Raw genomic sequence first — 27,040 nt, forward strand, 5'->3', positions numbered from 1 at the left:
GGTTGCTGCAGCCATTCATTCGCTGATTCCACCCATTGATATTATTAGTAAATGACAGTTCTTTGATAGCCTAAAGCAGGGCTGCTTTTTAATTCCAGATCATTTAAGTGGGCGAGTGTGGAAGGAGGAGCAGAGCGTGGCCTTCTCTCCCGCACCTATTTTGCTCTGGTATTGCTCAGCCACAAGCTCTGGGCATGCTTTTCCTAGCATTTTTTGTTTCCTTTTTCACTATCACTTTTAATTAGGCCTATTTGGTTGTAATTATTTAGCCTATCCCACCCACAGTAGCCTACATCTAGTTTATATTCTACTTTCTAACATTAGGATATGTCATTTCTATTTTGAAGGACTTCAGATGTATTAACGCATGTTTCAGGTAGGCAATACATAGGCTGCTGTAAAATGTAGAAACACCATAATATAATAATAATATATTTAATGAAGCTAAAATTTCATAAATAAATCTGAAATGATAAAGGCCAGAATCAGTTTATTTTCATAAATTAAAGGGAATAAATAATCTCAAACTGCAACGGTCAAATGATTTGCACACAGAAGCAAGCACCACCAGCATCACATGTGCATTGAGTATGGGAAATGCGCTCTACAAATTAAATATTTATTATGACACAAGGCGAGACCCAGATGCAGACTCAGGAGGCAGATGACTCAGACTCAGGAGGCAGATGAGTCTTACAATGTTTATTAATCCAAAAGGAGTAGGCAAGAGAATGGTTGTGGATAGGTGAAAGGTCAAAACCAGATCAGAGTCCAGGAGGTACAGAGTGGCAGACAGGCTCGTGGTCAAGGCAGGCATAATGGTCAGGCAGGGGAGTACAGAGTCCAGAAACAGGCACAGGTCAAAACCGGGAGGACTAGAAAAAGGAGAATAGCAAAAAGCAGGAGAACCGGAAAACCGCTGGTTGACTTGCACAGAGAGACAGGAAACACAGGGATAAATACACTGGGGAAAATAAGCGACACCTGGAGGGGGTGGAGACAATCATAGAGACAGGTGAAACAGATCAAGGCGTGACAATATAATAAATATTATTATTATTAAGACAGAACAATACACATGTGAAAACTTAATTACATAAAGGAATATTATTGTAAATCTAGCCATAATATAAACAAGTGAAAGGAGAATTTAATATATACCGAACAAAAATATAAACGCAACATGTAAAGTGTTGGTCCCATGTTTCATGAGCTGAATTAAAAGATCCCAGAAATGTTCCATACGCACAAAAAGCTTCTTTCTCTCAAATGCACAAATTTGTTTACATCCCTGTTAGTCAGCATTTTTCTTTTGCCAAGATAATCCATCCACTTGACAGGTGTCAAGTGCTGTTTAATCAAGAGGCTGATTAAACAGTATGATTATTACACAGGTGCACCTTGTGCTGGGGATACTAAAAGGCCACTCTAAAATGTGCAGTTTTGTCACAGAAAAAAATGCAACAGATATCTCAAGTTTTGAGGGAGTGTGCAATTGGCATGCTGACTACAGGAATGTCCCACAGAGCTGTTGCCTGAGAATCATGTCATAAGCTGCCTCCAACGTCATTTTGGAGAATTTGGAAGTACGTCCGCAGACCAAGTGTAACCACGCCAGCCAAGGACCTCCACATTCGGCTTCTTCACCTGCGGGGTCGTCTGAGACCAGTCACCCAGACAGCTGGACCCTCTTGTGGGGAAAAACTCATTTTGATTGGCTGCGTCTCTGCCCAGTCATGTGAAATCCATAAATTAAGGCCTAATTTATTTATCTTAAATTGACTGATTTCCTTATATGAACTGTAACTCAGTAAAATCATAGAAATATTGCATGTTGATTTGATAGTTTTGTTCAGTATATTTCAAAAGCCTGAAATTGAAAAATACATTGAGATGAAGCCAATCCCTTGTGTGGATTCTATTTCCCGAAAATGTTATTGTGCCATTTATTTTTTGGGATTGATGAAAGAAAGCAAGTTGGTGGCCAGTACAGTGCAATAAACTTTTGTGAACTATTTACAGACAATATATACAAATTAAAACATCTAGAAGCAAATCAGCCTGAATATCAGGAAGCACAACTGCAACAGGTTTCGAGTGGACTACTAATTCATAAGCACATCTGAAACGGTTCTTTAGAGATTGCAACCCCTCTGTCCTCTATGTTCATTCCACATGGACCTATTGACCCAGCTGTGGATACGTACTACAGAGTGATGCATAAAGACATATCCAAGTTGGAGGCCTCTATCGCCTATTTCAGGAATAACTTTACGCGCTCTGAGAAACAAGCCCAGTGGGCATGGGAGGCACTGATACTTTACAAGACTGCACTGTCTACGAGACTGAAGTACTCAGGCAACTGAATGATCAAAAGTTCTATAAGAGACGCATTACAAACAAAACAGCTTTTGGCTGTAATCGACAGTCACAGACGGCATGCAAAATGGTGGTATTACCAAAAGAGAACACAGATTATTGGTGCGTAAAAACAGTTCCACACCAGTAATCTACAATCTAAATCTCCAAAGGGACAGGACAAATCTTCTTTGCGATATCAGACCAGGTTTGGCAGAAGGTATGAAGATCTCTACTCCGTATTGTGACACATTTGTTACCAAAGACCAATTAGACATTAGTTCAACTATTTCCCGCTAATAAAAACAACTCCACACAACATTATTGTACATATCATCCATGCACACGTCAGACATTTTCTGCCCAGTAGGTGGCTTTTGACTCCTGGTAGCTTGAAATGTTTGAAAGAGCCTTATCAGTCTGTGTCAGCCTGCACAAAATAGTAAGGTAATAATTGTTTATTCGTTGTTTTATTATTATTATTATTATTATTATTATTATTATTGCTACTGCTGTATGAGGCTATTCATCTGCCACAGCAAGTTGATCCCTGCAATGCAAGGATTTTTTTTGCAACCCATCCGTCAAATCCATCCTTTACTCACGGTTCTCCCTCTCAAGCACTGCTTCTCGAGGATGCATTCCAAAAGTGTGTGTGTGTGTGTGTGTGTGTGTGTGTGTGTGTGTGTGTGTGTGTGTGTGTGTGTGTGTGTGTGTGTGTGTGTGTGTGTGTGTGTGTGTGTAGCCATTTCATTAACTGTTCAGCAGTCTTATGTTATGGCTTGGAGGTTGTTGTCATCGGTGCTATTGAAAATCAGAGAGCTTCCTTGAGTTTCAGTATACAATTAGCATACTCTTTAAAGATGAAACAAAGTCATCTTTTTATTTAGGTGATTTAAAGTATTTGTTCCTGTTATTGTGAACTATATGATATAACAAGTTAATTAAACCTTTCAATTGAAGGCCTATCACAAACCTCTTTTTGTATTCTGGTAGGCTAATAAAAACATGTTGTTTGCAGCATGAACCAGCCTATTATCTCTGAAGTTCATGAATGTATTGGTGATGAATACTTTAGCTGTATGTTTAGGCTACTATTAAAGTACTCATATAGGCCACTTCTCTGTCAGACTGCGCAAGATATCTAGTCCGACCAGTAAGTGAGGTCGAAGCAATTCCCTTATGATATCAAGCTACCTCCCGAAATTGGTTCTATTGATCTAAAATGTTTGTTTACCTCTTGTGTTGCACACATTTAATACAAGCTCACAATCAAGGATGGCTGTGTAGCCTTGTGATACTGCCCTACTGGACTCTATGTCGGTCCCTACTTAAATGTAATTGATTTTTGAGAAATAACATCCCACACATGGGGGCGGCTTCATCTCAATGTATTTAAAATGTTTGTAATCAAGCTTTTACATTTGTGTTTTCTTGTAATGCTAATATTTTTTTATCTGTAGGGTGCATTCCCCATGCTCAGTGCACATGTGAAGCTTGTTGGTGCTTGCTTGTGTGCACAAATGGTTTGATCTCTGCACTTTGACATGATTTATTCCCCTTTATTTATGAAAAGGAGCTGATACTGTCCTTTATTATTTACATGTACATGTTTTAGCTTAATTAAATTGATTTATATTATGGTGTTTCTATTCCAAGATAAGCAAACATTCATTTTACAGTAGTCTATGTCTTGCCTACCTGAAACATCTATAATAGATTACCTTCAAAATAGAAACAACATATCCTATTGTTAGAAAGTAGAATATAAACTAGATATAGGCTACTGTAGGTGGGGTAGGCTAAATAATTACAACCGAATAGAGGAAATGAAAAATGCTAGGGAGAGCATGCCCAGAGCTTGTGACTGAGCAATACCAGAGCGAAATTGGAGCCGGGAGAGAAGCTGACACCATTTTAAAAAATCAGCTTGAATTATGCTCTGTTCTGCACTCACCCACTTACATGCTCTGGCATTCAAAAGCAGCCCTGTTTTAGGCTATCAAAGAACTAATGAATAATCACATTAATGGAATCAATGAAGGAATGGCTGTAGCAAACCATTACACGGTCTGAGAAGCTGCATAACAAATGAGAACTAATTCGACTAAATAGCTATTTTTTTACTAAGTCGTTCAAACGAGATACAAAGTCGTACAAACAAAATAATTCCAAGAGTATGTTTTTTGTTTGTTTTTGGCCTTGAGCTTCAGGGCCTCCTTACAGCAAAGTCAGGTACAGTAATAGAAAATGTCAGAGCAACATCAATGTTCCAACCTCTCCAGCTCTCCCAATTCCAATAAGAATATCCCACATAGCATATTCTCTCCCTCACACTTCTGCCACCTCTAACACACACGCAACCAGTGTCTGGATATTTGCACATCTCTGTCTGAACTTTAAGAACTGAGAATGGGAAAAATCAAGCAAGAGAGAGATGGATAGAAAAGATTGAGAGAGGATGAACTGCAGTAGGGAAGGATTCTGATTGAAACGGATATACAATAATGTAGAATTACCAAGGACACAGAGAGAAAGATTAAGGGAGTTATGTAATGGAATATTAGATGAGAGCCAGATAAGGAGAGATAGAATAATAGAGGGATGGGGAGAGAGAGAATAACAGAGAGACAGATAGATAGAATAATATAATGAGCCAGATAAAGGGAGAAAGACATTCTGAATTCTCTGTGGGGTGAGCTGCCAAAATACTTTAAGTTTTGACGTTTGAGTTTGTGTGTCTGCTTTGTCAGCAGTTGATGCAGAGCTGCAGATGTTCTGTCATTAGCAAAGGGTGTTTTTTTTTTCTCTGAGGAGAGAGACAGACATGTGGGTATGTTGAATTTGAATGTAGCTTAGCTCTTCATTGATTATGAGGTTGGATTGTATTGAATATTAATATTAACCTCACCTCACTCAACATTGAGGCTCCTGGAATGAATACCTTGTTTAACGACAAACTGTCAATTACCAACTGATCCACTGATATAATCCAAACGTCAAAACCCACTGGGGATGACCTACAAGCTCATAGAGTTAATAGGGTCTACTAGTTATGTCTAGACTAGAGATTTTGTATCTTCATTAGAACCCAAAGACTCAGAAATAAGTTCCACACATGCAGTTTTTGAATACCAACTCACCCTAGTAGATCATTCATTTGTTTTTGTTCTTTTCCTGATACAGTACTCTCTCTCTCCTCCCCCAGCCTGCTCATGCTGCCCTGTCCGGGAGGGGTCACTGCCACCAGAGGACACAGTCACTCGGGGGGGACAGACAAACTCACGACAAAGCCACACAGACCTCTTGGAGAGGACAAGGACACAGCCAAGCGGTGAGTACACCTACAGTTTAAACTGTATATCTGGAGAGTGGAGACCTAAATCCAGTGTGTCTCCAATCTGTCCACTACTGTGTCCACTACAGTGTCAGTCATCAAGCCAGTCCATCACATATAGTCCCCACCCTCACACTATCCCCCCATTCAACATACTCTCTCACCTATCACTGGTACTATATTGCCCAATCACCCTTTCATACTCCCACCCATCACCATTTCCCTATATGGTGGAATCACTTGATGGATGGTGAGACTGACTGTGTGCTTGAGACAAGCCGTCAGCTCTCAGCCATTTACAGGTGTAGTGACTTCTTTTTTTTTCATCCTCTGTCTGTCTCCATCTCACTTAGTCTTTCCCCGTTTAATTATTCTATTTCCCCGTCTGATATACCCTCTCCCTTTCTGTTGCTTTCTTTTTATCCACTGTTACATTCGGTTGTGTGATGGTTTTGCTTCCAACTCTTTGTAGGGAAACAGTCGATAATGATAACTTTGACATTGTCCAAATTGCTCTGAAAGGTTAGGAGGAATATAGTGAAGTGGTTTATGATGAGTAGAGGAAAAAAGAAGAGTGTAAACAAACAGAAATCAGATGACAACCGCAGGGTGTTTCTCTCTCTTTTTTCTCTTTATTTCAGACAGTATCAAAGTTCCAGGTTTCACACTGTTTAGTTTTGCACGTTTTATGCTGCACTGCATATTGCACTTCCCATCCTCTCTACATCTGTCCTTTCTCTCCTCCCTCTCCCTCTCTCTCCCACTCCCTCCCTCTCTCCCCTCATAGTTCAAATGGCTGTTGGAGCAGGTAGAAAATGTGGTTTATCTTCTTCTCTGATCTTAGTTCCCACCACTACTGTTGACGTGTGACATCCTGTGTCCTGCCTACTAGTCCCTGTATAGGGGTTTACCCAATGCATTACACTACTACTGTCCAATCACCAGGATGTTGTTTGGGCTTATACATTTTTAAACTGTTATGGAATTGGAGAATTTATATACACCACACTTTGATAAATTTAACGTAGTCCACTGTAACTTCGGGAGATATGAAGGGTACCCATGTTATTAGATATAACTCTTAAGTTCCCATGGCTTAGTTGATACACTGTTAACTAGGGTTTTGGCAATGTATGGAATGACAGATCGTCCCATCATCCTCTCCGAACATTGCGGAGCACGGAGGTGTCAATTGGCTGGAAGAATCATAGACATTAAAACCAGTAGGTAGTGACATCGTCCACATAATCTTATGGAAAACTCCCGATGGCTCATGAAGCCTGAAGTATTTGAATTTGAAGCGTGCCATATTGCTGAAAAGCGCTGAATGGCACTAACAAGTTGCTACGGATCATGGTGAACGTTTCCGTAACTAGCAAAGGATCATGGTCGACAAACAGTAGTCGTTTTCATCCTGCCTGAGAGAGTAAACCAACCAGGCACGAGCCTCTTCGTAGCCTGCCGGCCTGTGATTGGTCTGTGTCATCAAGTGGTCCTGTGTGTCGACAAATGTAGTAGTCAGAATGGATCACTATTTAATGAAATATCTAGATTTGTAGCAAACTTTTAAATAACTCACAGCGGGGATCGAACTTGATCATAGCTTTAGAGCCCAAAACATCCGTATATTTTTGGGGGGTTTGGCCTTTCTGGCGATCGTAATTTACATACTGTAGGCTTTCTATGGCAGACCAGGGGATTTTGCACTGCTGGGTTGCTACAGTATGCAGTCACGAGCAGAGCTTGTGACGTCATGCTCCAGACCGGACACTGGGTGCCTGGGAAGAACACAATATAAAGGACACATTGGTTATACCAGAACTGTGATTTGGTGCATAATGTCATTCTTCTTTTTTAAATTGTTACAAAAGCCACAATAAACAATCTCATTGAATCAATGTTCAAACAAAAGTGTTTGACCTAGTTACTTATGAAATGATTCCAGGCTGCAGAATGATTTTCAAATCGGGGGAACTATGTTTCTCTTGTCCATAAAAATAATCCGATATACAGTGGGGCAAAAAAGTATTTAGTCAGCCACCAATTGTGCAAGTTCTCCCACATAAAAAGACTGACATTCTGCGCTGCTTTGGTTCTCTCCTCTCTTTCTACAATCTAAATTGTTCTCTTGCATTATGTTAAAGATCCAGTATGTAGCTTTGTGCAATACCAGAAAAAATCCACATAGAAGTTAGAGTAATATATTACATGATTAAAAGTATGTGAATACCTGCTCATCAAAAATCTCATTCCAAAATCATGGGCATTAATATGGATTTGGTCTCCCCTTTGCTGCTACAACAGCCTCCACTCTTCTGGGAAGGCTTTCCACTAGATGTTGGAACATTGCTGCAGGGACTTGCTTCCATTCAGCCACAAGAGCATTAGTGAGGTTTGGCACTGATGTTGGGTGAAATCGGCCTGACTCAAAGTCAATGTTCCAATTCATCCCATAAGTGTTCGATGGAGTAGAAGTCAGGGCTTTGTGCAGGCCAGTCAAGTTCTTCCACAACGATCTCAACAAACCATTTCTTTATGGACCTCTCTTTGTGCACGGGGGCATTGTCATGCTGAAACATGAAGTTGGAAGGACAGAATCATCTAGAATGTCATTGTATGCTGTACCATTAATATGTCCATTCACTGGAATTAAGTGGCCTTGCCCGAACCATGAAAAACATCCCCAGACCATTATTCCTCCTTCACCAAACTTTCCAGTTGCCACTATGCATTGGGGTCGGTAGCGCTCTCCTGGCATCCACCAATCCCAGATTTGTCTGTCGGACTGCTAGATGGTGAAACGTGATTCATCACTCCAGAGAACGCTTTGTGGAAACAACGTTGATTCATTTATTTGCCATACTGAGAAATACATAGCCTGTCTGTGACATACAGCCTACTTGGATCTTCTTTGAGGAAGTAGGGGAGGAGCAAACTGGCTGCAGTGATCTTCAGATGTTAAATTGTGTAATAAAAAGACGGGATTAAAGTAAATATAATTAGAATGGCTGCATACTGTAAAGGCTACATGAGAAATGTCATGACAGATTTTTGGAACCGAGGTCAGGGGAGCAGACAGTCAATTACATAACTAGAGATGGTCTTGTTATGCTGCTGGAAATGTGATGGAATAAACAATGTGGGAATAAACTATCAAAGCCAGCAGAGTATTATGGTCTGGGTAGGCACAATGGTGTAAAAAGTTTATTAGTGTGTGAGTACTGTGAGTAGGAAAATGGAAGCCTTTATATATCCCTTCCCTGTCTGGTCTCTCAATGAGGAACACTTTTGTCACGCCTTGGTCATTGTATTTTGTGTTTTCGTTATATGTTTGGTCAGGCCAGGGTGTGACATGGGTTTATATATTGTATTTTCGTATTGGGGTTTGTAGTATTTGGGATTGCGGCTGAGTAGGGGTGTTGTATAGGCTTGGCTGCCTGAGGCGGTTCTCAATCAGAGTCAGGTGATTCTCATTGTCTCTGATTGGGAACCGTATTTAGGTAGCCTGGGTTTCACTGTGTATTTCATGGGTGATTGTTTCTGTCTCTGTGTAGTTTCACCAGATAGGCTGTAATTAGGTTTCACGTTCTGTTTGTTATTTTGTATCGTTATTTCATGTGTCACTTTTTCTATTAAAGTCATGAGTAACCACCACGCTGCATTTCGGTCCGACTCTCTTTCTACAAACGAAGAACGACGTTACAACTTTTGAATGAGCGCTGTGCACACATCCATGTATTGCCAGGTAGTCAGGTACACTATATATACAAACGTATGTGGAGAACCCTTCAAAATAGTGGATTCGGCTTTCAGGTGTATAAAATTGAGCACACAGCCATGCAATCTCTATAGACAAACATTGGCAGTAGAATGGCCTTACTGAAGAGCTCAGTGACTTTCAATGTGGCACCATCATAGGATGAATCCTTTCCAACAAGTCAGTTCGTTAAATGTATGCTCAGCTAGAGCTGCCCTGGTCAACTGTAAGTGCTGTTATTGGGAAGTGCGAAGTGGTAAGCCCACACAAACTCACAGAACGGGACCGCAGAGTGTGAAGTTCGTAGCATTTAAAAATTGTCTGTCCTCGGTTGCAACACTCACTACAGAGATCCAAACTGCCCCTGTAAGCAACATGAGCACAATAACTGTTCGTCGGAAGCTTCATGAAATGGGTTTCCATGGCCAAGCAGCCGCCCACAAGCCTAAGATTGCCATGCCAAGCGTTGGCTGGAGTGCTGTTGTTACGACTTCTACTGAAGTCGATGCCTCTCCTTGTTTGGGCGGTGTTCGGCAGTCGACGTCGCCGGTCTTCTACCCATCGTCGATCCATTTTTCATTTGTTTTGTCTCGTTTTCCCACACACCTGGTTCTCATTTCCCTCATTATGTGTTGTGTATTTAACCCTCTGTTCCCCCATGTCTTTGTGTGGTATTGTTTATTGTAAGTGCTTGTGCACATATTGTTTGACTGGTGCGCGTCGGGGTTATTGTGCCCATGCATTGGTTTTACTATTAAACTGCTCCGGCTATTATCAAGTTCTGCTCTCCTGTGTCTGAATTCCCTGCCACCAGATACGCACTCCTTACAGGTGTAAAGCTCACCGCCATTAGACTCTGGTGTCAAGTTCGTTGTATGGAGGAAACCAAGCCGCAGCGTGATATGCAGACATTCTTCTTTTAACCTGTTAAGTCGACCCTCTACTTTTTCGAACATTCTGTTAAAAATCGCGCAACATTTCAGCGCCCTGCTACTCAGGCCAGGAATATAGTATATGCATATGATTAGTGTGTGTGGATAGAAAACACTCAGACGTTTATAAAACTGGTTAAATCACGGCTGTGACTATAACAGAACGTGCCTTTCATTGAAAAGTGCAGGAAAATCTGATCACTGAAAATGGAAATAAATATCCTTGCGCTACTTCCAGGAAGTGTTCAAAGTGAACCAAATTAAATGAGGCCGAGGTTGCAGTGCCTACAGCTTCCACACGATGTCTAGAGTCTTGTCATTTGATTCAGCTTTGATTCTTGGTCAAACCGAATCAAGGGAACCGATTCCCTCCGGTCTCCGACCGGATGTTTTGGTCGAGCTCTCTCCAGACATTTTTTCGAGACGGACACCTATAGAATTTACATCACCTCCTGATGAATTTTATCGCTTATTAACGTGTACTAATACCTAAAGTTGCATTACAAAAGTATTTCGAAGTGTTTTGTGAAAGTTTATCATCGACTTTTTGAATAAAAAAAAATGACGTTACGTTATGAAACGCTATTTTGTTCCGTTTATCACACCGTCTTCATAGATCGATATCTAGGCTATATATGGACCAATTTAATCGAAAAAAAGACCCAATAGTGATTATGGGACATCTAGGAGTGCCAACAAAGAAGATGGTCAAAGGTAATGAAAGTTTTATATTTTATTGTGCGGTTTGTGTGGCGCCGAATATGCTAATTATTTTGTTTACATCCCCTGCGGGTCTTTTGGGGTGTTACATGCTATCAGATAATAGCTTTTCATGCTTCCGCCGAAAAGCATTTTAAAAATCTGACTTGTTGCCTGGATTCACAATGAGTGTAGCTTTAATTCAATACCCTGCATGTGTATTTTAATGAACGTTTGAGTTTTAACTAATACTATTAGCATTTAGCGTAGCGCATTTGCATTTCCAGAGCTCTAGATGGGACGCCTGCGTGCCAGGTAGGAGCAAGAGGTTAATGAAGGAAGAACACTGAACAAACTAACAAAATAACAAACTGTGAAGCTATATAAACGAGTGCTGACAGGCAACTACACATAGACAAGAACCCACCAATACCCAAGGGAAAATGGCAACCTAAATATTATCCCCAATCAGAGACAATGATAAACAGCTGCCTCTCATTGTGAACCAATTCAGGCCACCAGAAACCTACATATGCCTAGACTTACTAACACCCTTAGACATACAAAAACCTTAGACAAGACAAAACAAGCATACCGACCCTCGTCACACCCTGACCTAACCAAAATAATAAAGAAAACAGAGATAACTAAGGTCAGGGCTTGGCATCTGGATCAGTGGAATCGCGTTCTCTCGCTATACCATCTGTCAGTCTGACAGACGAATCTGGGATTGGCCAATGCCAGGAGAATGCTACCTGCACAAATGCCTAGTGCCAACTGTAAAGTTTGGTGGATGAGGAATAATGTTCTGGGGCTGTTTTTTATGGTTCGGCCTAGGCCCCTTAGTTCCAGTGAAGGGAAATCTTAACGCTACAGCATGCAATGACATTCTAGATGATTATCTGCTTCCAACTTTGTGGCAACAGTTTGGGAAATGCCCTTTCCTGTTTTAGCATGACAATGCCCCCGTGCACAAACGAGATCCATACAGATATGGTTTGTCTAGATCGATGTGGAAGAACTTGACAGGCCTCCACTGTGCCTTGACCTCACTGTGCTGTGCTGTTGTGCGCTGCCAGACTCCGGCGGTGCAGGTGAGTTCCAATATGCTAAATCTGACATCATGATTTCGTCACTATCGACAATGAGTAGTCAAATATCGACGATAGCTGTCAAACATCGTCGATAGATGATGCAATGGTAAAATCGCTCAACCCTACTGTTAACTCAATGCAGTGATTAGAGTGACATGGAGAGAGACAGAGTATGTTTTTGCGTGCATGGAGGTGCAGGATAGATAGAGTACAGAGGCAAGGAGAAGATGCCTCTGAACAAAGGGCTTAGTAAACAGGGGAATATCCTGAATGGCCTCATTAAAACAAACAAGCAAACAAGTGCTGGCAGGAAGTCTAATCGAATGCAAAACCTTATGTTTCATCAGACCAAGACAAGAGGCTAATTACTGCTACACCCCCCCTCTGTCTACCCCTCTCTCTCTCCTCCTCCAACTTTCTCTCTTTTATTTTTTTCTATCTCTCTCCCGTCCCCTTCCCCTTTCTTTCTTTCTTTCTTTCTTTCTTTCTTTCTTTCTTTCTTTCTTTCTTTCTTTCTTTCTTTCTTTCTGTCATTATCTAAGCTGTAATCAGACACAATGCTCTTGTCATTCTGTCAGCAGGAGGTTGGTTTGTAGAGGGAGAGGGAGCGAGAGAGAGAAAGAGGCAATGACAGAACAGCTTGTGTCCAGCATTCTAATCTAGAATGATGGGTGGTTTTCACAGAGAGGTCCTGACATTAGTCCCCCATACCGCCTCTCTCTCCCACCCCCAGAGATTCCACACTCACTGCCCTGCCCACAGCTACCACCAAAACTCTGCTTTGAAAATCAACTTCATAATATCAGACAGGTGCAAATGTAATTGTGAGAACTACCGAAGTAAAAAGTAATGTACAGACATTGGTTGTATGTCTTGCTATTTTTCTCAATCTCGCTGAAAGTCTTTCTTGTAGTGAATGATTAGGGGAGTTAAGTAAGATTTATCAAGCCAGCCATGACATCCTTCAGGACACTGCTAGCAGATCTGCTAATGCCTTGACAATTTATAATGAGCAATGACAACATGCTCCTCAAATAAGGACTCACACCAGCTTGTAAGATGAAAGGGGAAGCTAACGCTTTACTAGCATAACGGCTTATGCTTTACTAACACTTAATTATGAGAAAATCAACAACAATATGCACAGTTTCTGAATGCTTCACACTGACATGTTAAGCATGCTAATGACATCATGATGAAAGTCAAATCCGTCTAATAACTCTGGTAGAGTTCAAGGTAGTTTATAGCGTTAGCCTACGTGTGTGGTTGAAACTTTCCATACAAAACACCATTGTGATTATTGCTAGTTCTTTGCTCGTACTTCCTAATGAAAGAGAATCCCATACTCCTTACATAAAGGGTTCCTCCTAGACCTGTCAGAACTGGGAAGTAGTTACGTATTCACACCAGAATGTAAGATGAAGACAGGAAAGCTTGCCCTGAACTGAGACAGCCCAATGAAAATTCCAGCCACTGTCAGTGCTAGGCTCTCTTTCCCAATTCAAACCTTCCTTTCTCCAAATTAAGCCGTGGCAGGTGGCAGCACAGAAGGGTCCTGCTGTAATTGTGTAGTACAGAAAAAACAGGGAGGAAGTCGATCAGAAACCTCATTTGTCCTCCACTTCCCTCACTGCGGTTGTCTCTGAAATTGCTCGGGCATCCCAGAGAGTCCAGTCTCTCTCACTCTGTGCCTATGCGTCCTTCTCGGTTTGAGGAGATGTGGCCAATTTAAGAGCAGCACCCAACAGTCATGAGAAGGAGATTACCCGTTGACAGTCAAGAAGAGCCTCCACTCTTCTTCTACACAGGATGATTTTATCTTTATGCACAGTTTGGGTTTGTTCAGGTGGGATTGAGCCGGATATTGAGGACAGGCATTCACCCTCACACACAGACAAAGAGTCGGTCTGATTCTTCAGTGTTAAATGTAATAGACTGTGGGAAAGAGATTGAGTGAGAGAGACAGAGATGGAAAAGAAAGGAATGAGATATTGGAGGGAGGTTCACATAAGAACCTCATGCATTTTCATTTGTATGCCTTTCAAAAAGGGAATATGTTTGCATTAATATCCTAGAGCAAGGAAATAGAGAGGGAGAGGTAAGCATGGTAACAGTGGGTGTTTTTCTGGGACTGTGTGTGTTGGGGGGGGGGGTCTTTGTTTGTATGACAGTATGTGTTCCTGTTTATGTGCTGTTTGTGTACTGTATGTGTGTGGTATGGTGACTCAATACTCTCACATGTATAGGACCTATCTCTATATGCATGTACAGTAACAGTCCACAGTTTGGACACACCTACTAAGGGCTTTTCTTTGTTTTTACTATTTTGTACATTGTAGAGTAATAGTGAAGACATCAAAACTATGAAATAACACATATGGAATCATGTAATAACCAAAAAAAGTGTTGAACAAATCAAAATATATGTTATATTTGAGATTCTTCAAAGTAGCAACCCTTTGCCTTGATGACAGCTTTGCACACTTTTGGAAATCTCTCAACCTGCTTCATGAGGAATGCTTTTCCAACAGTCTTGAAGTTATTAACACATATGCTGAGCACTTGTTGGCTGCTTTTCTTTCACTCTGCTATTCAACTCATCCCAAACCATCTCAACTGGGTTGAGGTCAGGTGATTGTGGAGGCCAGGTCATCTGATGCAGCACTCCATCACTCTCCTTCTTGGTCAAATAGCCCTTAGACAGCCTGGAGGTGAGTTGGGTCATTGTCCTGTTGAAAAACAAATGATAGTCCCACTAAGTGCAAACCAGATGGGATCGCGTATCACTGCAGAATGCTGTGGTAGCCATGCTGGTTAAGTGTGCCTTGAATTATATAAAAATCACTAACAGTGTCACCAGCAAAGCTCCCCCACAACATCACACCTACTACACATGTGGAGATCATTCATTCACCTACCCTGTGTCTCACAAAGACATGGTGATTGGAACCAAAAATCTCAATTTTGGACTCATCAGACCAAAGGACAGATTTCCACCGGTCTAATGTCCATTTGTCATGTTTCTTGACCTAAGTGTCTTCTTCTTATTGGTGTCCTTTAGTAGTGGTTTCTTTGCAGCAATTCAACCATGAAGGCCTGATTCATGCAGTTTCCTCTGAACAGATGAGATGACTCTGTTTACTTGAACTCAGTGAAGCATTTATTTGGGCTGCAATTTCTGAGACTGGTAACTCTAATAAAATGATCCTCTGCAGCAGAGGTAACTCTGGGTCTTCCTTTCCTGTGGCGAACCTCATGAGAGCCAGTTTCATAATAGCGCTTGATAATTTTTGCGACTGCACTTGAAGAAACTTTCAAAGTTCTTAAAATGTTCCACCATGACTGACCTTCATGTCTTAAAGTAATGATGGACTGTCACTTCTCTTTGCCTATTTGTACTTTTCTTCCAATAAATAGGCCTATCTGCAGCCTATACCACCCCTACCATCACAACACAACTGATTGGCTCAAATTAATTAAGAAAGAAAGAAACTCCACAAATTAACTTAACTTTTAACTGTTAATTGAAATGCATTCCTCATGAAGCTGGTTGCGAGAATGCCAAGAGTGTACAAAGCTGTCATCAAGGCAAAGGGTGGCTAATTTGAATAATATAAAATATATTTTGATTTGTTTAACACTTTTTTGGTTACTATATGTTTCCATATGTGTTATTTCATAGTTTTGATGTCTTCACTATTATCCTACAATGTAAAAAATAGTAAAAATAAAGAAAAACCCTGGAATGAGTAGGTGTTTCCAAACCTTTGACTGGTACTATACGTCATACCTCCATTGTCTTTTCTCTGTGCAGGGTTTGCTGCCCACCCCCTTCTTCTCCCCCGGGCAGGGTCTGCCCCGCACCAGCATGCCCCAGCGCAGACAGAGTGAGTCACTAACCCCCCCCCCCCTGTTGCCTTGTCTGCTTCCATTATCCCCTGCCTCTGCCCCCCTTCTCTCCATCATTACTCCCTTCCTCTATGTGATCTACCCATTGCTTTCATCAGTGAAGTGGATGAGTGATGTTCAGTTCATTCACCTGAACAAAGTGTGTGTAGGGAAATCAGTAGGTAGCATGGTTGAGTAAGCAAAAGCAGTGGGTAGTTTTTGTAAATTGACTTGGATCGTTATCTGACACATCTCAGCGTAAAGTAACAAGCCTAGCTAATTACTTGGATGAGTTTATGACACCCAAATCAAGACCTCGTCTTTTATCTACAGTACAATTACTACATGGTAATAGTGAACAGTTGGTTGTTTATCATTTACTTTAGCAAGTCCCTGAGACATTTTCATTTAAAATGAAGCAGACTAGCAATCACAGTGCAAATATTGCCATTCTGTCCTACCAAACCCCACTATTATGAATACGTTGTGTTCTGCTGATGAACTGAGGGTGATAGAGAAGAGGAGAAAAAAAGAATGATAAATAAAAGAGAGAAATTACATTCTTTTGATGTTTCTCGACAGGGCTCTGGTTGGGCATCATCCAAAGCATAACAGTCGGGAATGGGGACGTCCCCATTCCCACAACCACGGCAGTCTATTGGCTGTGTTTAATTAGATTTGACAATAATAATGGGCAACCCCGCTGTCAATCAAAGGGGTGCATTTGTCGGGTTTGGCATCATTGACACTTCAAGGTCTTAATTCAGCTAGAGTCTTAGAACAGAGAGAGAGAGAGAGAGAGAGAGAGAGAGAGAGAGAGAGAGAGAGAGAGAGAGAGAGAGAGAGAGAGAGAGAGAGAGAGAGAGAGAGAGAGAGAGAGAGAGAGAATTATGCATGCAGTCATTAAAACATTGTGGAATTCAGGGGAGATAAAAAGGAAAGGACAGAGTCAAAAGAGAAGTGAAGTGACTCATGTTTCTCAATGGAGTAATGTTGTTGTGGAGCTCCTGTTGTATACGTTAGATGTAAACAACTCGGTTGGGGTTTCTTGCTTGTACAATATTGGATTTTAGAGAGGAGATGTGTGGGTAGGAGTTAGGATGACAAGAATACAGTAGATGCACTGGATAGCCAAATGCCCTGGCTTCTGAGCTTGCACTGGATTGAGCTTGTTTGCAATGAACTATTTAACCCTTGAATGCAGGTGTGATGTAAGTGTGTCTGTCCTTTTCTGTGCCTGTTTGGGAGACTGAGTCAGTATGATGGAGTGGTCAAAGTACTTGTTTGTAAAAATGTGGATGCCATTGAAGATATCCTCACTCATTGATGCAATTGCTCCTTTTCAGCTACCCAACTCTACCAAACTCTGTTAACCCTGTTTTAACAGTGTCTGTGCATGAGTGTTAGCATGCATGGAAGCGTGCGTCCTAGATGTGTGCGTGCATGTCTGTACTGTGCATACATGTAAATGTGTGTGTGTGTCTCTGTCAGTCTGCTTTCTGCTACTGTGCCTTATCTCCTATCTCTCTCTCATCCCATCTATAGAGTGATTTCAGTGCCAATTTGATTTGAATTGCATAATTTTGCATTTGTATTAGGATATTCATTTAATATTTGTGGATTCGTAATGTACAAATTGAATCATTGATTTCATAAATTGAAGAGCGTACCGTAAACTCACTCCGTAGCTAGCTTGATATTTTTAGATAGCTCAAACGGTTAGTACATTGACAAGGAGGGTGGTCATGTGTGTTTGTGAAGCAGAGGTCCTGAGTACGAGAAGAGTCTTAGCTCTTTTTCATAATTGCTTATAGCCAAAATTGTGGAAATGCTAGAGACTTCAAACAAATGTCTGTAGGGCTCAGCCTCCGGCATCCACCAAGGGCTCCCCTGTGCTGCACTGAAACAGCCCCTGAAAATGTGCAGTCTAATGAGGCAGAGTTGCCTCAGGTCTGAGACTCTGGGTTTGAGCCCAGGCTCTGAGCCCAGGCTCTGTCACAGCCGGCCGCGACCGGGAGGCCCAAAGTTGGACTAGCGTCGTCCGGATTAGGGAGGGTTGGCCGGCAGGGATATCCTTGTCTCATCGCGCACTAGCGACTCCTGTGGTGGGCCGGGCGCAGTGCACGCGGACTAAGTCGCTAGGTGTACGGTGTTTCCTCTGACACATTGGTGCGGCTGGCTTCTGGGTTGGATGCGTGCTGTGTTAAGAAGCAGTCTGGCTTGGTTGGGTTGTGTTTTGGAGGAGGCATGGCTCTCGACCTTCGCCTCTTCCGAGTCCGTGCGGGAGTTGTAGCGATGAGACAAGACAGTAATGACTTACAATTGGATACCACGAAATTGGGGAGAAAAAAAATAAAAAATATCAAAGACTCCAGTTACCCAAGCCATAGACTGTTCTCTCTGCTTCTGCATGGCAAGCGGTACTGGAATGCAACGTTTAGGTCCAAAGGGCTCCATAACAACTTCTATCCCCAAGCCATAAGACTGCTGAGCAATTAATGGCCACCGGACTATTTGCATTGACCCCCCCCACTCCTTTGTTTTTACACTGCTCATACTCGCCGTTTATATAATATCTACCATATTGAAACTGAATATATAATTATTGAATTTGAATATTCAATTAAATTGAAAAAAACATTTAAACTGAATGCAATATTCATTAAGTTTCAAATCATGAAAGACAAGTTACATTTATGAATTCAATGATTCAACTGTGCATTACAGATACAAAAATATTACTTTCAAATTCAATATCCTAATACAAATTCAAAATGATGGAATTCAATTACAATTTGTGTTGGTACTGAAATTAGTCCATACCATCTCTCTCTAAATCACTGCCAAAGCGTGGTACAGTATGCATTTCCCATCTCTCTAACCTCTGCCATCACCCTGGGCCCTGAACGCTGGCATGGCATGACATGGCACGATGAAAGCATGCCAGTGTTGATGTGCATCTGCAATGCTGTGGGTTGATTTTGGAGTCTACCTAGTGTTCTTGCCAGACCTGCGATAACTGTAGTTTTTAAATATGCGCTGTGGAAAGTAACTATTTTATGGGGGGGGACAAATAATTACTTTGGAGGTGACTATTTTAATTAAGATCCCCAGAAATGGCTACTTTTGAAAACTATTTGAATACAGATCTCAGAAAATGACTACTTTTTCAAAAATATTTGAATACAGATCTGAGAAAGCAACTACTTAAAAAAATATTTGAATACAGATCTCAGAAAGGGAATACTTAAAAAAAATATTGGATTGAATGACTTTAACTAATGGTCGGTTGTGTCTGGAACAGAAACTATTGGATTAGCCTCCTTCAACTAAAGGCAGGGCTGTATCAGGAACTGCATAAAGAGATTAAATAGAGTAAAAATGTATATTCCATTCTCTGACAGAAGTTCATATGTGATGTACACAATATATTTATATCTCAACATTATCAGTGAATTGATAGTAATGTGTTTATTTTTGTTTTTCATCCATAGCCACAAATACAGCCTTCCAGCCCCAGCCACCACGAGCACCTCACCCAAGAAAGACTAGTAAAAACAGCCCACACCGAGGGCCACAGTGACCCCCAGAGAGGGAGGAGGACCAGGGAAGATGGATCCCACTGCACAGACTCTGACCCACCCACTGGAAGCCCGGCCATGGGTGTGGACACTCCACCAGTGCCTGACCCAGATGAATTGAGTGTGCTGCTTAGCACCCAGCTCAACAAACATATCAGAGAGTGGCCTGGAACCACCCCCAGTCCCACCCAGGGGCTTGCTGCAGCCAGCAGCCCAACCCCAGGAGCTCTGTCCAGGCCAGAGGGAGGGCAGCGAGCCTCTCCATTGGGGCCACAGGGCCCTGGCTGCCCTCGCATCCTGCAGCCGCCACGCCTCCACAAGCGTGTGTCCATCCCGGCTCTGCCTCAGGGGGGCACTAATGGCTCTCTTCTTCGATCGGAGTCTTCAGCGCTGCTGGCCAACCACAGGACCAAGCAGCTGTCGCCTCCCTCCAGGGGCCTGGCCTGCTTCAATTCTGGTCCCCAGGCGGTGAGCCCGTCTCTGGACCACGGGGTGCTCGCTAAGCCCCGCGCTCTGGGGGTCAGGAGGGACCTTGGGAGAACCAGCCCTCCTAGCCCTAATATGGAAATGCCAGACCTGGGACTGCTCAGAGCCAGAGTCCTGGTTCCCCCCAGCCTCCCACGCATCCCAATGCCAAAGATCCACTGAAGTGTTCATATAATCAAACATGACATGTTATATACTGTATAACATCCCTCCTCTTCCACCTCCTTGTGGTTCCTGCTCACCATGTGTGTGTCCATATGTGCGTGTGCCCACAGCTCCTTATGGACATTCAGGAACTGCCCTTAACTGTTGTTTGACCTTCTTCTGAACTGAACAGAATATGTAGCATAGTCATGTCTTAAAATTTACAAAATGCAAAGGTACAGTGCACATCTATTCAAAATGGCACCTACAGGTTATGACTGAGATACACTGAAGGACTGTTTTATCCTTTATAAAATGTCCAGTCACTTGCTTAGCAGCCTTTTATTGCACATTGTCTTATGCAGAAAAAGAATGACTAACATTCATAGTTTCTCTTTGCTAATCTCTCACATGTACTGTACATGTTTTTTTAAAGAATGTTCCACTCAACTCTACTCAAACTCACATGGGTCCTTCCATTGAAACAGCAGCACATAGTTTGACTATAGGCTTACATGACCTCAGAAATGTTCAATTCCTCCCAGAGCATAAAAAATGAATGAAAGAAAAAAAGCAGATTGGGGAAAGAAATAAGGAGTGGAGTTTTCTGCTTAAACAGGGAAATGAGTTTAAAGAACAATCGTTCACTAGAAAGTTTAAAGTATTTCCTCTAGAGCATGTCCTTCCGCTAAACTCCCTGATCTACCTCTTTCAGACAAAGTGACAAGTACCAATAAACTCCCTGGTGTACCTCTTTCAGACCAAGTGACAAGTACCACTAAACTCCCTGGTGAACCTCTTTCAGACCAAGTGACAAGTACCACTAAACTCCCTGATGTACCTCTTTCAGACCAAGTGACAAGTACCACTAAACTCCCTGGTGTACCTCTTTCAGACCAAGTGACATTTACCACTAAACTCCCTGGTGTACCTCTTTCAGACCAAGTGACAAGTACCACTAAACTCCCTGGTGTACCTCTTTCAGACCAAGTGACATTTACCACTAAACTCCCTGGTGTACCTCTTTCAGACCAAGTGACAAGTACCACTAAACTCCCTGATGTACCTCTTTCAGACCAAGTGACAAGTACCACTAAACTCCCTGATGTACTTCTTTCAGAACAAGTGACAGGCACAACTAAACTCCCTGATGTACCTCTTTCAGACCAAGTGACAGGCACCACTAAACTCCCCGATGTACCTCTCTCAGACCAAGTGACAGGCACCACTAAACTCCCCGATGTACCTCTTTCAGACCAAGTGACAGGCACCACTAAACTCCCCGATGTACCTATTTCAGACCAAGTGACAGGCACCACTAAACTCCCGATGTTCCTCTTTCAGACCAAGTGACAGGTACCACTAAATTCCCTGGTGTACCTCTTTCAGACCAAGTGACAGGCACCACTAAATTCCCTGGTGTACCTCTTTCAGACCAAGTGACAGGCACCACTAAACTCCCGATGTTCCTCTTTCAGACCAAGTGACAGGTACCACTAAATTCCCTGGTGTACCTCTTTCAGACCAAGTGACAGGCACCACTAAATTCCCTGGTGTACCTCTTTCAGACCAAGTGACAGGCACCACTAAACTCCCTGATGTACCTCTTTCAGACCAAGTGACAGGCACCACTAAACTCCCCGATGTACCTCTTTCAGACCAAGTGACAGGCACCACTAAACTCCCCGATGTACCTCTTTCAGACCAAGTGACAGGCACCACTAAACTCCCTGATGTTCCTCTTTCAGACCAAGTGACAGGCACCACTGAACTCCCCGAAGTACCTCTTTCAGACCAAGTGACAGGCACCACTAAACTCACAGTGAACTCCTGAACACTGAGTAACATAGGTTTACCATATAGTATCTACTAGATCGTTTTGGTTCGGTAGTGGACTGATTAAGACAACATTATTGAACATCACAGGTTTTAGTGTGTTTTGAGTTATCAGGGCTAAGTTAAGTTTGAGGATTTGAGGAGGTTGAGGGTTGTGTTTATCTCCTCTTCAGAACAATGGTTAATGTTTGAATGCCTCTAGAAATGGAGATTGTGTTAAATGGTTTCTGACAGAGACTAAGGCAGCTTCCATGCATGGGGGCTATGACTGTAGGTTTATGACTGTGTCACTCTCTGTTTTACAATACCCAATAATACATACTACACACATGAAAAAAAGCATACACACAATTCTGGAGAGTCCCAAGGGACATTGATCCACCTGTCCCCTACGGAAAAACAAGATGGCTGCCTGTGTGTGTGTGTGTGTGTGTGTGTGTGTGTGTGTGTGTGTGTGTGTGTGTGTGTGTGTGTGTGTGTGTGTGTGTGTGTGTGTGTGTGTGTGTGTGTGTGTGTGTGTGTGTGTGTGTGTGTGTGTGTGTGTGTGTGTGTGTGTGTCTGCATGTTTTTTAGACAGCAAAAAAAGGAGAAACAGGTACATACATTTAACATTACATTTAAGTCATTTAGCAGACGCTCTTATCCAGAGCGACTTACAAATTGGTGCATTCACCTTATGACATCCAGTGGAACAGCCACATACAGAAAAGGACACCACATGTGAAGATATTTCTTATATGTCCTTTTCTCTTTCTCTCCTTCCCACTCGGTAACCATGTTTAGACAGAGAGATCACTCGATGTTGTTGAAATCCTGCTGGCGTATGACTAATACACTACGTGTGTGACCAGGTGTCCATCCAACCTTTTTATGCAAGTAAAATGTCAGATAAAACAGTTCATGACAGGAATGATGAAAACTTTCCAAATGTCGACAAAACTAAATACGCAAAATGGGATTATTTTGGGTCAGTAAAATTAATTATGTGAGAAATGTCTGTTGACACACTTTATGCCAAAATATGTACTGTTGGAAATCAGAAGTTTACATACACCTTAGCCAAATACATTTAAACTCTGTTTTCCACAGTCCCTGACATATAATCATAGTAAAAATCCCCTGTCTTAGGTCAGTTAGGATCACCACTTTATTTGAGGAATGTGAAATGTCAGAAAAATAGTAGAGGGAATGATTTATTTCATCACATTCCCAGTGGGTCAGAAGTTGACATACACTCAATTAGTATTTGGTAGCATTGCCTTTAAATTGTTTGACTTGGGTCAAACGTTCCGGGTAGCCTTCCACAAGCTTCCCACAATAAGTTGGGTGAATTTTGGCCCATTCTTCCTGACAGAGCTGGTGTAACTGAGTCAGGTTTGTAGGCCTCTTTGCTCACACACACATTTTCAGTTTTGCCCAGAATTTTTCTATGGGATTGAGGTCAGGGCTTTGTGATGGCCACTCCAATACCTTGACTTTGTTGTCCTTAAGATATTTTGCCACAACTTTGGAAGTATGCTTGGGGTCATTGTCCATTTGGAAGACCCATTTGCAACCAAGCTTTAACTTCCTGACTGATGTCTTGAGAAGTTGCTTCAATATATCCATATAATTTTCCTACCTCATGATGTGTCGTGGAAATTTACTGTATTTACCAAATCATGAGAGTAAACCACACACAAGTCAGAGTTAGTTATCACAAAGTCCATCTTTAATTATATGAGCTCCATCACAACCCTGTGACTTTCAGATCAATTCAGTGTCTATCAATGAATTCTCTGAGAGTCCCTTACACATTGCAACTGAGATCCTTTATAGCAAAGACACACATAGCCAGACAGCATCGGCATAATTTATCGTTCGGCTTTGTCTCCTAAACTATGTGCTTTTCTCAAACTCAGAACCATAAACCAAATCCATATATCAACAGGCATATATCAAACCCGTCCTATCTTGACAAGATCACAGAGACACATTGACTGGCACACAGACATTGTGGAGCCAAGAGATACACGCTTGACCTCTCCCCTCTCTGCGGCCCAAGTAACTTAGTCCTGACAGAGAACAGATAACTGCAACCCCGGCCACAGTATAAACATTCTGATGAGAAGTAACTTACAAACATATGATGAATATAAAACATCTTACCTATGTTACCAACTAATTCTGATTATTCCCCAACAGATGCCATTTATTTTGTGAAGTGCACCAGTCCCTCCTGCAGCAAAGCACCCCCACAACATGATTTTTTATTTTTTATTTATTTCACCTTTACTTAACCAGGTAGGCAAGTTGAGAACAAGTTCTCATTTACAATTGCGACCTGGCCAAGATAAAGCAAAGCAGTTCGACAGATACAACGACAGAGTTACACATGGAGTAAAACAAACATACAGTCAATAATACAGTATAAACAAGTCAATATACAATGTGAGCAAATGAGGTGAGAAGGGAGGTAAAGGCAAAAAAGGCCATGGTGGCAAAGTAAATACAGTATAGCAAGTAAAACACTGGAATGGTAGTTTTGCAATGGAAGAATGTGCAAAGTAGAAATAAAAATAATGGGGTGCAAAGGAGCAAAATAAATAAATAAATTAAATACAGTTGGGAAAGAGGTAGTTGTTTGGGCTAAATTATAGGTGGGATATGTACAGGTGCAGTAATCTGTGAGCTGCTCTGACAGTTGGTGCTTAAAGCTAGTGAGGGAGATAAGTGTTTCCAGTTTCAGAGATTTTTGTAGTTCGTTCCAGTCATTGGCAGCAGAGAACTGGAAGGAGAGGCGGCCAAAGAAAGAATTGGTTTTGGGGTGACTAGAGAGATATACCTGCGGGAGCGTGTGCTACAGGTGGGAGATGCTATGGTGACCAGTGAGCTGAGATAAGGGGGGACTTTACCTAGCAGGGTCTTGTAGATGACATGGAGCCAGTGGGTTTGGCGACGAGTATGAAGCGAGGGCCAGCCAACGAGAGCATACAGGTCGCAATGGTGGGTAGTATATGGGGCTTTGGTGACAAAACGGATTGCACTGTGATAGACTGCATCCAATTTGTTGAGTAGGGTATTGATATGTAGGGTATGATACTGGCACCCCTGTGCTTCACGTTTGGGATGGTGTTCTTCGGCTTGCAAGTCTCCCCCTTTTTCCTCCAAACATAATGATGGTCATTATGGCCAAACAGTTCTATTTTTGTTTCATCAGACCAGAGGACATTTCTCCAAAAAGTACAATCTTTGTCCCCATGTGCAGTTGTAAACCGTAGTCTGGCTTTTTTATGATGATTTATGAGCAGTGGCTTCTTTCTTGCTGAGCGGCCTTTCAGGTTATGCCGATATAGGGCTTGTTTTACTGTGGATATAAATACTTTTGTACCTGTTTCCTCCAGCATCTTCACACGGTCCTTTGCTGTTGTTCTGTGATTGGTTTAACTTTTTGCACCAAAGTAAGTTAATCTCTAGGAGACAGAACGCATCTCCTTCCTGAGCAGTATGGTAGCTGTGTGGTCCCATTTTACCATGGGGGGCTGTCAGACACTAGTGTGGGTACGCTAGTTTTTGTATTGTCTAGGGTTTTTTATAGGTCTAGGTGATTTGTATGTCTATGGTGGCCTGATATGGTTCCCAATCAGTGGCAGTTTTTTATCGTTGTGTCTGATTGGGGTCATATTTAGGTAGCCATTTCCTTTTGGTGTTTGTGGGATCTTGTCTATGAGTAGTTGCCTTTCAGCACTCGTTTGTATAGCTTCACGGTTTGTTTAGTTATTTAGTTAGTTTGTTCAGTATTTCATTCTTGAAATAAATAAGAATGTATGCATACCACGCTGTGCCTTGGTCTCCTTCATACGACGATTGTGACACCCATAGTGTTTATACTTGCGTACTATTGTCTGTATAGCTGAACGTGGTACCTTCAGGCATTTGGAAATTGCTCCCGAGGATGAACCAGACTTGTGGAAGTCTACAATTTTTTCTGAGGTCTTGGCTGTTTTCTTTTGACTTTCCCCCATGATGCCAAGCAAAGAGGCACTAAGTTTGGCCTTGAAATACATAAACAAGTTACACCTCCGATTGACTCAAATCATGTCAATTAGCCTATCAGTAGTTTCTAAATCCATGACATAATTTTCTGGAATTTTCCAAGCTGTTTAAAGACGCAGTCAACTTAGTGTATGTAAACATCTGACCCACTGGAATTGTGATACAGTGAATTATAAGTGAAATAATCTGTCTGTAAACAATTGTTGGAAAAATTACTTGTGTCATGCACAAAGTAGATGTCCTAACCGACTTACCAAAGCAAAAGTTTGTTAACAAGAAATTTGTGGAGTTGTTGAAAAGCTAGTTTTAATGACTCCAACCTAAGTGTATGTTAACTTCCGACTTCAACTGTATATAATGAACATCATACTGAACGAGTCACGCGATGTCACACAATGACATGTTGTGTGGTCCTCCCACTACAAGTCTTCTGGAAAGTATGCAGTGTATTAGGCTACAGATTAAATATGTCATGATTCACTTCACCTGGTGGTGAAAGTGGTGATGAGCAAGGTGATGAGCTTGATGCTCTTTTCCAATAAATATCAATGGTCTTATTCTGGTGATATGATCATCGATGCTTGGCTGCCGTTTGACAAATAAAAATAATTGATCTTTTGTCCATAATAATCTGATAATTTAGGCTATAACCGCGCTGTATCTGCGAGCTGTTGGCGAGAGTGGGCGCACTGGGTATATAACACAAAAAAAATTGTGAGGAAACCATCAGTAGAGTTGAAAGTGGGATGGAAACACATTTAATTTCGGTACATGGGAATTTAACTGAAAAATGTATATTTATGTGCTCTACATCATCACACAGCCTTTTATCGACAACAAGCCAATATGATGGAATCACATCTCTGGTGGGAAAATGCGCATATTGTTTTTAT

At 41.8% G+C, this 27,040-nt stretch overlaps 1 protein-coding gene across 1 annotated transcript in view; it reads left to right on the forward strand.

Moving 5' to 3' along the window:
- The window catches only part of LOC118361706 (uncharacterized), a 34,910-nt gene extending 13,379 nt beyond the window's left edge, over positions 1-21,531 (forward strand). The window contains exons 6-7 of the mRNA XM_035741859.2: positions 5,567-5,692; positions 19,560-21,531. Coding sequence (XP_035597752.1) covers positions 5,567-5,692; positions 19,560-20,294 — 861 coding nt within the window. The 3' untranslated portion in view covers positions 20,295-21,531. The remainder of the gene's footprint in view (positions 1-5,566; positions 5,693-19,559) is intronic.
- Positions 21,532-27,040: the final 5,509 nt, after the last annotated feature.

This window comes from Oncorhynchus keta, chromosome 2 (genome assembly GCF_023373465.1).
Source record: "Oncorhynchus keta strain PuntledgeMale-10-30-2019 chromosome 2, Oket_V2, whole genome shotgun sequence".
Lineage (NCBI taxonomy): Eukaryota > Metazoa > Chordata > Actinopteri > Salmoniformes > Salmonidae > Oncorhynchus > Oncorhynchus keta.